Source organism: Nelusetta ayraudi, unplaced genomic scaffold (genome assembly GCF_046127955.1).
Source record: "Nelusetta ayraudi isolate G7.1 ecotype Tasmania unplaced genomic scaffold, CSIRO-AGI_Nayr_v1 ptg000005l, whole genome shotgun sequence".
NCBI classification, from domain to species: domain Eukaryota; kingdom Metazoa; phylum Chordata; class Actinopteri; order Tetraodontiformes; family Monacanthidae; genus Nelusetta; species Nelusetta ayraudi.
Genome location: NW_027466055.1, coordinates 4,815,530 through 4,827,035, shown reverse-complemented (window position 1 = coordinate 4,827,035; position 11,506 = coordinate 4,815,530). Strand labels below are relative to the sequence as shown.

The 11,506-nt window shown below is 44.9% G+C and overlaps 1 protein-coding gene across 2 annotated transcripts in view; it reads left to right on the top strand.

Moving 5' to 3' along the window:
* Positions 1-11,369, top strand: part of nfatc3a (nuclear factor of activated T cells 3a) — a 52,503-nt gene extending 41,134 nt beyond the window's left edge. For both annotated transcript variants that reach the window (XM_076050595.1, XM_076050603.1), the window contains exon 10: positions 8,224-11,369. In XM_076050595.1, coding sequence (XP_075906710.1) covers positions 8,224-8,282 — 59 coding nt within the window. In that variant the 3' untranslated portion in view covers positions 8,283-11,369. The remainder of the gene's footprint in view (positions 1-8,223) is intronic.
* Positions 11,370-11,506: the final 137 nt, after the last annotated feature.

Genomic DNA, 11,506 nt, shown 5'->3' with positions numbered 1-11,506 from the left:
CTAAATCCTGGTGCGGATGCTCTGCCAGCCCCCGAGAACCGAGCCAGGGGAAGCCTTCACAATCCTCGGCGGGGCCGCGGGCAACATATTAACTCTGGTTTCATGTTGCTGAATGCGCTCTTGTGTTGTTAAGAAAAATAGCAGTGGCGTCTCTCTTGGCAGTTCCGCCACAGTTGCGTTTGTTGCCACGCTGGCTGTTGGTTTTGTTTTGTTGTGTGTTGGTTTGGACGGTGAGCAGCGGAGGCTTCGTTCTGCCGAGGAGCAGGATCAACACAACACCGGTTGTTTTGCCTCACTGCGTGAAAGAAGTGCTGAAATCACTGCGTGTGAGTTGTAAACAGTCTGTTGTGTGTGTGTGTGTGTGTCACTTTAAGGCAGGGGTGTCAAACTCAAACACACAGTGGGGCCAAAATTTAAAACTTGGACAAAACTCCAACATTGATATTTATTGATATCTTCCTCCAGATAGAACTGTGAATCTTTTCATGTGGGCCCAAACAAGTTTTGCTTCAAGCAAATCATAATACAATAGCTATAACTATACTATACTATACTATAACTATACAATAAACTTCATATCGCACACATGCAAAATCGAATTTCAAGTGAAAAAACTTATCGAAATAAATCAAACGTAAATAAAAATCATATGGCTCTTTTTTATTTGCAGCCATCTGATTTAAATTTTAAGAGTAACATTTTTTCACGGGCTATTAACAAATGTAAAAATAATAGCAATAATAAACTAATGAACTAATAATAACATCTTTCAATGCAACCATTTAAGCCAATGCTTTGGAGTATCAAGAAAAAGTGCAAACATTACTTACATTACATTACTTAGGGTTAAGCAGGTAGTCTGCCAGAATACAATATACAACACAATACAAACAGTGCTTTCTGGGATTTGTAGTAATAGCAGTAGGTGTACTGTATAATACCATTGGGCCAACTCTGCTAGTTATTTAATATAGCCTTTGGGGTTTATTGAGTCTATTGAGTTTGACACCTATGCTTTAAGTAGCGCCGTTTCTTGAATTTAATAACAAAAAACATCGTCTCCAGTTTGAGAAACAGAAAGAACTTTCCTGCTTTGGACGCACGAAAAACTTTTTTTTCCCCCTACTTTTCCAGACCAAATCAATGAAGGAGAAAGACAACGATTCTTAAGCATTGAGTGGACTGTTGTTGTCCTCCGTCCTCACTGGGCCTGAAACCACCGACCGGAGCAGGGCTGTTATTGTAGTGATTAACAGCTCCCGACCGCACCGTTAAACACTGCAGCAGCCCTTTTTTTCCCCAGCTCCCCGGGCGGCCATTTTGGCTCCGGCGGTTTCCTCTGGAGCGGGCCGGTCGCTGCTGCGGCCTGCGGGACGGGGGGGCCTTCCGCTGCGAACGTTGGCGGCTCAGTGTCAGGCGTGATGGGAAATCCAGCCGTGAATCACGGAAACCAGAGCGCCGTCGCTCGCCCACTCGCAGAGGTGGCAGGTAGCAGAGTACAAATACTTCGCTGTACCCAAGTCAATTTTTTTTTTAGGTATCTGTGCGACTTTTTTACTTTTGCTCGCTTCCCTTGTCCATAAGTACGGTACTTTCAATTTTACTTTTTCTGATGTAAGTTTCTGCTCCTTACACTGGAAAAACACGCGTTACTGTTTTTTTTTTTTTTAATATACAAATTCTGTTAAAAGTAACTCTAGTAACTTATTTTGACTTAAGCTGTTGTTGCTTGAAGCTGAGATATTTGAGCTGTTGTGTTGTTAAATATAAAACTGGATCATATTTCAGAGATATTTTATTTTAGAGTACCTCAGCTTATCAACAAATGTATTGTTTCATTAATTGCAAAAATTAGTCTTTACTTTTTACTTAAAGACCTTCTTACTTTTTTACTTGAGTAAAGGAGTTGAATCGGAGCTTTTACTTTTACCAAAGTATTTTTTTTTTTACACAAAAATCTATATTTTCACTCAAGTATAAAATGTGAATGCTTTTGCCACTTCTGCCAACATGAAAAATGAAAACGGAAAATCATGGCAGGGCAGCAATGATGAGAAGAACTGTTTCTGCAGTGAGGTCTGACACAGGTTCCGTCCACTGACCAGTTGTGTATGTGTGTGTGTGTGTGTATGAGTGCCCACACGTGCGTGTGCGTCAGCCTGACACTGTATTTCTACTTTCTCCCTCGCGCTGCTCTCATACTTTGCGAAGACGCGAGCGTGTCGTCGCAGGGCCCCGCGAGTGGAAACTCTGCGCTTTGAAACCTCGAGTCTTTTCCTTTTCAAGTCTTTTCCACCGTCGTCCTCGTCTGCCCAACCCAACAATCACTCACTTCTCTCACTTATTTGCTTTAGCCGCTCTGCCAGATTCATACTTTTTTTTTTTTTGTCTTGTTTTTTCATGCTTTTTTTTTCTCCTTCCTTTGAAAGGCCCCGGTCAGGCAGGAAACATGTCACTGAGGGTTAGCGTGATTACCAATTTTCCATTTGGACGGTGGATTTGTTTATGGTGCTGAAGGTCCATCGGGCCTCTTCCCCTTCTGTTTAGCATTATGGAATTCTTCTCAGCGTACGTCCCCTGACGTGATCCTCGCAGAGGCCTTCTCGAGTTGGAAGCCGCCTTGCTTCTCGCCGCTTTGGGTCGGTTGAAGACTCTTCTGCTGACAGACTCGTGATTCACCGTTTGTCAGTGTGATGCCGGTAAATTTTCTTTTCTGCGTTTTGTCTTGCGAGGACCTACAGGTTTGCCCCCAGCGCAGAGTAGCGAGGCCTGGTTCATCGAATGACTGTGATCTATCGCCCTCCCTCCCCCTCTTAAGTTCCTCAGAAACATTACAGAAAAAAGAAAGAAAGAAAAGACGGTCAAGAGTGAAATTGAAGTGAATCAGTGAATCTCGGATGTCAAGTCAGAGCGATCGGCCCACACGAAGGGGGGAGCCCTTTTGATCAAAGCCAGGAGACGAAAGAGTACAAGTGATGGAGTGACGGCGTGTATGTTTATTCTGAGCGGGGCGGCGGGGACCCCCCCACTGGCCCCGGCCAGTCATCTCCAGAGGATCTCCCTCCGTTCGGGCTCCTCGGCCGCTGCGCTGAATCACCGTCTGGTTGTCGACATCGCGAGCAGCGTGAGTAAACTGGGGAAAGGCCGGAGTCATCGCGAGTCGTCGCTCCGACTCAGAACCCTCTTTCGCTTCTGTCCCCGTCGAGCGGGCGGCGCTAACCGAAGGCGTGTTGCTCATCGCTACGGGGAAAAAGAGAGCGAGCGTCCGTTACATGCAAAACACCTGAGATCAGCCTCTCAGCGGTGCGCTTGAACGCTTCTGGCTTTCCATTTTTTGCTTTCTTTCACTGCGAGGCCCAAATGGAAAAATCGCTCTCACCGCCCGCCCAAAGTCAAGACATCCAAATTTCCACCACGCTCAGCTGTTTTTTGTTTTTTCTTAAATCAATATTAATATTAATAATAATAACGATGACGTCAAATAAGGACGAAGCGGAGCAAAAACATCTCTGATGGATCGCACGTCGAAAACGTCTTCCTCTCGATTTTTTTTATTCAGACAAACTGAGAGGAATCGGCTGAACGTGGACAGACTGACGCCTCCTCGGGTTGTTTATGCTGTGTGTGTGTGTGTGTGTGTGTGTGTGTGTGTGTGTGTGTGTGTGTGTGTGTCTCCTGATATCTCTCAGTCCACACGCAGCACAAACCATCGAGACGCAGAGTGATTGGCCACATGTTGGCACGTCGCACTTTTGTGGCTGGCGCGCAGGACTTAGCAGAAAACTCCACAACGCGACGGAGCCCAGATCTCAATTCAGGGGAAAACACATCTTAGAAAGGGGAGGATCGTCGGGGGGGTGGCGGGGAGAGAACTCCAGGCGCTCGCTGCGCAACTGGATATCTGCACCGAGTGAGTGAAGGGCTTCGCTGGCTGGCTGGCTGGCGAAGATGTGAGTTTTGATCAACGCGGCCGCCGCTCTTCCTGTGAGCGGCTGTGTGTTTCCATGGAAAGGTCACAGCCTGCAGAGGGAGCCGGCCCTCCGTCGCACCTTCACTGCTTCACGGCAGCCTGAGACGCGTTTGATGGCATCAGTCCTCAGTTGTGGTGCAAACACACAAACATTTGCTGTGATAGTTGGGAGGTATTGTAATGAGTGGCAGGTGTGTGTGCGCGTGTGTGTGTGTGTGCGTTAGTGTTGCAGTCAAGACCGTGTGTGTGTGTGTGTGCGCGTGGTGCTTGCGTGTTCGTGTGTGTGCTTGCGTGTTCGTGTGTGTGTGTGTGTTAATATGGTTGACATGGGAAAGGAAGAGCCTCCCACGCTAACAGGATGATGTGAGTGATGGTGGCCAGACACAAAAGCGCGCAGCAGAAAAACACAAATAAAGCAACAGAATGAGCACAGCATGAAAACAGCTGCTTGAAGAAAACAAGCGCGGGCCTTACCACACACACACACACACACACACACACACACACACACACACACACACACACACACACACACACACACACACACACACTGATGCTGCTGCGGCTGTGTGGGAGACCAGGAAACGGCGAAGAGAGACGGAGGGAATCAAGAAAGACGAGTCAGCCGACGAAAGTGCGCTTTCGCCGCTTTCGACTGAAAGAACGGCCACGTTTGAGTCAAACCCTCCGCTCGTCCTCCAGAGTCAGCAGCTCTCCTCGCTGCACTCATCCACTCGTAACAGCGTGTTGCTCTTCCCAGACAGGTCCCAGTCCCCATCGATCAGTGTTAGTTAAGAATGCTATCTTTTCGAGAGTTCCAAGCTAACGCTGGACTGCTAGTCACCGCGAGTCACGGGCCAGTTGGCGGTTTTCAAGACGAGCCGTCATTTGGCTTGCTGCCGATTTCAATCAAAGTGTTCCAGTCTGAGGGCTCCCTCCTTCTACTTCTAGTTGGGTATTTGTTTGTTATTTTCACTCAGTTTTAATGCAGTTTGTTTCTGATTATCATCAGTTGTTGTTTCTAAGCAGAAAAAGCAGATCTTTACATTTGAACCAGATATTTCAACACAACACAGTGCCAGAACACTGTTACCACATATATAAATATACATATATATATATATATATATATATATATATATATATATATATACATATATGTATATATACATGTATATATACATATATGTATATATATATACATATATGTATATATACATGTATATATACATATATGTATATATACATGTATATATATATATATATATATACATATATATATATATACATATATACATATATATATATATACATATATGTATATATACATATATATATACATATATACATATATGTATATATATATATATGAGTATATATATATTTATATATAGATATTTAGTCTGTTGACCGTGAAAGTATCTGAAGTTGATTTACTTCACAACTGGGCTTTACAAGCTCCCCACCAGGTCTCCTGCAGTCGAGCAGTGACGACTCAATGGAAGCAGCAGATGTGCCGCGATCATGCAGTTGGCTTGAGGGAAAGACAGAAAACAGCCGATAAGTTTCCCCTTTAAAAATGAGACTGACTTGAGGACATTGGCGGCCAGTGAACGCTGCTGCCGTGACCCCAGGAGTTGTTTGGCCGAGCTGCAGCGTGTGGTGTGATCAAGCGAGGGGCCGCCGTCCATGAGTCAGAGTGTCTGACTGAGTGTCTGGACCCAAACAAAGGTCACAATTAGCATTTATAGTCAGTGCGGTAGTTTGGTTTTATGTACTGGGTCGGTCAAATCTCACTCCTGCTCCGCTGAGGGGCCCTAGAGGGAAATGTGGGTGTGAAGTAACACCGCCACCTACTGGCCAGAAATAGTAGCAGCAAAACATAAAGGGCAGCGTTTATCTAAAAATCAGTTGTGGGGAATGCGAGAATCTTTGTTTACTGTTTGACTCATTGCTTGAAATAGAAACTCAATAAGGTCATTTGGCAAAACAGTCTTACAGTTCAGCACAACAACATCTGTTCACTTGACATTTGTAGGCTACCTGTACATAATCATTTGCAAAGATGTGCGAAGACATTTGCAATTTCAGAAGAACAAGTGCCAAATGGTTCGGAGGTTTGTCCGTGGTGTTTTGAGAATGTCATTTCTGTTTCAAGAAATGAGCCTAACCAATCGAGAAAAGCTGTAAAAAAAAAATAAAAAAAAATAAATAAAAAATGTGGCAAACGGTAATGTATCACAGTCATATTAATAATAATTGCAATACACAGATAAAGTAATGATATGTAGAAAATTGCTCTCCTGCGAGAGAAAGGATGCCTCCAGGTGTCAGAGACATGAAAACAAGTGGCTGAATTATAATGGCGAGGACAATCTTTGCCAAGCAGCCACGCAACTTGTAACCACAGACGTTTGGGATTACTGACCATGGTGACGCTGCCTTGCCTGAACGAGTGGGACCTTCAAGCACCTGCGCCGAGCTCGGCGGTTTCAGACCGGCTTTCGCGCATTTGCAAACTCTCCTCGCCGCGCGTTCCCACCGCCTCGGTAGACATTTTGATGCCGAGCGAGAGAAGCACCCATTTGGGGCTGAGTCGATATCATCAGCCGCTCAGACGGGCCCGTTAAGACGGCTTCAATCTGCCGTCTCCCCTTTGCGGCTCCTTTGTTCTGCTGCGAGAGTGTGTGTCACAATGACCAGCGTCCAAAAAGGTTTCAGCGTTACAACTCAGCTCATGCGGAGGGAAGGGAAGTCACAAAACCAGATGGAAGTGGTGAAAGGGGTAAATGTACTTATTAGCTCAGTTGGTTTCTTTGAGAAAAAAACTCTAATAAGTTGCATCAGGGCCATCAGGCGCTGCCGCGGTGGTAAAAGTCAACCCCTACATACTTTTGTCTAAAAATACGGGAACGCAGGATTTCGGCGATCCTCTTGCAGCAAATTTTCTTTAAAAAGAAAAATCAAACAAAAATGAAACAAGAAACACACTGGTGCTCAGAGGTTCAGCCGCCTATTCACCTGCTGAGCCCGTCTGGCTTAAGAAAACCCGGCAGGTGAGAGCTGATGAAAGGGGCCGGCGCTGCGGCACCACCACTCAGCAAAGAGTGGGGGGCGGGGCGCTGTGCAGACTGGCGATGCCATTGGCCTGGCAGGGACTCACAGTCCCATCCCCCCTACGGCCAACGCACACCTGCAGGGTTTAATCTGACAAGCGGGTTTTCACAGCAGCCGAGTTAGGAAATAGCCACAAATGTTCCCCAAGCTGCCGAGCAGAGCTAACGTCACAACGATTTTGAGGATTTTTGTTGGCGGTCGGATGGTTGAGAGCAGGAGTGGGCAAACCTTCTGACTGGTGGGGCCACAAGGGGTTCTAAAGTTTGACAGAGAGGCTGGAGCAGGAGCAGATGAATGGAGTGTTTTGGTGACCCGCCTCATAGGGGGAAAAATAACTTTCATGGGATATGTAGAAACCATGATGGGCCTATACGTCAATCAACAAAATATGTCTTTGAAGCCCCACAGTATTTAGCTCTTTATTTAAATGACTTAAAACACTGAAACAAATGGATGAAACACAGCTATTTTATTACTAACTTACTGTTAATATCGTTTATTCAAGTTCGGCTGGCAGGATTAAAAAGCTTAACAGGCCGCATATGGCCCCAGGGCCGTAGTTTGCCCACGCCTCGTCTAGAGTTTGATATGTGATTGAGTGACGGGACAGAGTGGGCATTGTAACTTGACAAATGGAAAGGCTCTTTGTCATAATAAAGATCCGTTTACAATATTGGTGACTGATGAATAGCATTTAATACACTGGCTGTGAATTATTTCATTGCGGTCTGTAGATATAGAGTTGTGCAATATCTTTTATATTCGATATCAGTGTTGTTTTTTTGTTCGTTTTTTTACTTATTTATGAGTGCTATATTTCTAATTTTTTTTCCAAAAAAAAACAACAAAAAAAAAACTTGCTGGTATTATTTCTATTTTTCTTTCTGTGTGCGAGCCGAGACACTTTTCGATCATTCCGTTGTGCTTGCATAATAACAATGAAGATCTTGAACGGAGTTGAGACCGTCACTTTACAATATATGAAGCAGCGATTAGCGACACTGTGACGCAGTCTCAATCACAGCCGAACCACTTTGACCACCGCGCAGCTGATGCGGTGACCGAGCAAAAAACGTGTTTCCACTCACCTGGGGAAAACCTTCCTAACCAGAACGATGTCGTCTCTCTTTCGACAGTGAACGAAATCATCGGCAGAGACATGTCGCAGTCCCCCGGAGCTCACGGCCAATCATAGCTTCTTCGCAGCGTGCAAACCAGACCCCCGCCCGCAGCTCCGACTGGGACCCTGGACGAAGGTTTCCGCTTCCGGTGCCGGTCCCGGAAGTACCGCAACAGCAAGCAGCAGCAGGAGAAGTGACGGAGAGCAGCGAGACCACCAGCCTGAGGAGAAGACGCCCGTCTGTCCCACCTCGAGTCATTTTGAATAAAGCACAGTCTTCAGAAACGGTGAAAAGCATGGATGTATGAACAGTACTGGATGCCGGACTTGCTATATGGCGGCGCCTGGTGGTCACCCGTGGTACTGCAGGAAGGAAAAAAATCCCATGGGGCCCTAAAAGCATTTCCGCAATATAAAAATAAACGCCTTTAAAACGACTGACAGGACGACTGTGGCTTGGGACGCGGTTCATAGCAAATCTTTCTATATTAGATTTTTCCGTTATGGTCTTTTAGTCGTTTAAAAAAAAAAAAAAAAAAAAAAAAAAGGTCAGAAAATCACCAGAAAAGAGTTTATTCCCAGCGTGACATCACAACGTCATACGTGCTGCTGTGTCTCAGCTCGTTCTGATTGGCTGCGTCCTGACGTGTCTGTAATTGACGTTCTCCAGAATCGTTCTGATTGGCCAAATAGATCATGCGAGTTACAGAGGCATGATGGGAAATGACACAACTGTGCATGCTCTATGGGCCCATTAATGCAGAAGTCAAAAACTTTTGGGGCGTATGCGCTGGGTGAGCAACTTCATTGAAATGAATGGGCCGCCTTCTGGCAGTTTGGTCCTGATGTATCACAGGAGTTGCGGTGGTGTGCGAAGTGGTGCGAAGTGCGCATGCGCTGTGCGCTCTCTAATGCGGAAGTCAAAAAAATGTTTTCTCTGGCTGAGCAATTACATCGAAATGAATGGGCCATCGTGTTGGAGTGTGGGGGCCTGGTGTGTGTGTGTGTATGTGTGTGTGTGTGTGGAGGGGGGCAGGGGGAATGGTGGTCTTCCTGACGAACCAGCAGCCAGCGAGTCTGCGGTGCTCGCTTTTCTCGTTGTTTTTGGTTTGTATTTTGTGTGTGTCGCCGTCGCCCTCTTCGTCACCAGCACGGACCCTCAGATCGACCGCAAGCCAGAACACAGGGGTGCTTTTTTTTTTGTTGGCCAGCGTTTTTTTTCAACAAGTCACTCACAAACTATCGGGAGGCCGCATGTGGAAACAGAACCAACCAATCGCAGTCGAGCAGGGTCCCGCCATGCTACTTCAAGGCCCCAAAGGAAACACTGGCATCTGGGATCTGTAACATTCCACAGCATTATTATTATTATTATTTTTTTTTTTGTCAAATAAATTACAGCCGTGTTGATGTCGGGGCTCCCTCTCCTCTCCACCCACCTTCAGTGCCCCCTACCACGTCCACGCTGAAATGAAAACTGCCTCAGTAAAACTTACCAGCTCTCCACTGTAGCAAACAGCATCTCTCTCTCTCTCTCTCTCTCTCTCTCTCTCTCTCTCTCTCTCTCTCTCTCTCTCTCTCTCTCTCGGTTTGTGTTGCACAGCAGCGCTTTCGCGTAATTCCTCAATTTTTTGATTCTGGAAATCTGCAAGATGCCCAGCAGTCGAAGGGATGCTTTTTTTTCTTCTTTTTTTCTCAATTTAGCTTATTTGATTATGTTGTTGAAACAACCCCCCAGTTCTCCCAGGGCCGCTAGTGTGCCTTGTCATTCCGAACAGCCACCGGACCGGCCACAGTGTGATGGCCGAGGCTGCCTTCAGTGGAAAAACAGCCCCTTTCAATATATTTTGTACCAGAAAAAACAAATGACTAAATATTTTTGGTTGAAAGTTTGGAATTGTCAGCAAAATATTGAAATGTTAGTTTGTTAGCCTTTGCCCTTCCGAATTCAGAGGTTCTCCTCCCAACCACGTCATTGTCAGAGAGGTGGCGCCCCCCTGTGGGAGGGAGCCGTTTTTAGTCGTAGATTCTGGCCTCCAGTAGGATGTATGGTGATGCTGACAGCTTCGAGCCTGTTGCAAGGTTTAAAATCATTCTGCTATGCATTAATCTTCTGCCCGATGCCTTTAAAAAATACATTTAATTTTTTTTTTTTTTTAAAAAAAGCCGTTGGAGCTTAGAGCAGCCGTGTGAAACGCTTTAAGCAGCCCCTGAATCGCCCAGCAGCAGGTCTACCTTTAAACTCTCAGTTAGTGTGTGTGTGTGTGCGAGAGAGACAGAGAGAATGTGTGTGGTTCAGGTTTGTACCAAACAGACTTGAGGGTGGACGAGTCCTACTTTGAACAGCTGGTGTACACGCACGTATTGTTGCTATGCAAACTACACAGAAAGCAAATGTTTTGATAATGACAAAAAAAAAAACAGACGATCATTTGTTGTTTTTGACCTGAACAGGAAACAAATATTGTATAAAAAAAACGAAAAAAAAAACTATTAGGGTGCCTTAATTCTTCTATGAAACCCGTTTGTCAGTGTGTCTGTTTGCTCCTCCGACTTGATTTTATTTCCCCGTGGCTACGATGAAAGTTCAAAACTATAAATACTCTTTGGATCGAGAGGTTGAGTCAGAAAAGGAAGTTGGCTTTTCATTTTTTTTGCATTAAGAGGTGGTTCTGCAACTTGAAAGACTCGAGTCAATAAATATTTTGTCGTTTTTAAAATGCAAAAGACAACCAGCGCGAATGGCAAACGGTGGCTGCCGTTCTCTTCTGTCCAAAACCAAAGAGCGAACAATGTGTTCCTGTTTTTACAGCAGCAGAGACTGTACAACTCTATTTTTGATACTTTGAAATGGATTCATTCCTAAACAGTCGGGGACGTCACTGAGTGTTTCAAATTAAAAAAAAAAATATATATATATATATATATATATATATATATATATATGAATTGAGAGAATGAAAAGGGAAATACAGGTTTAGCTGACGTTTACCGAGCCTTGTATTGTAATTTCTTGTATATTTTGTATGCTATGTTTTTTCTTTTTCTTTTTTGTAATTTTTAAGACTGCAGTGCTTTTGAAGATTTTTCAAAGGGGGTACCTTACATCATGCTGTAAACTCTAACTAGTGTATATCAATAAAAATGAAAACTCAGCTTTGACCGTGTGTCACTTTTGTCACAGAGTTCAATCCACATAAAGAAAACACAGCTTCTTGACATGTCAGAGCTTCTGGAGCGGCGCATTGTGCCACGTGACCTTAGCCTCCATTGGCTTTCATTACACTCAAATGAAAGGT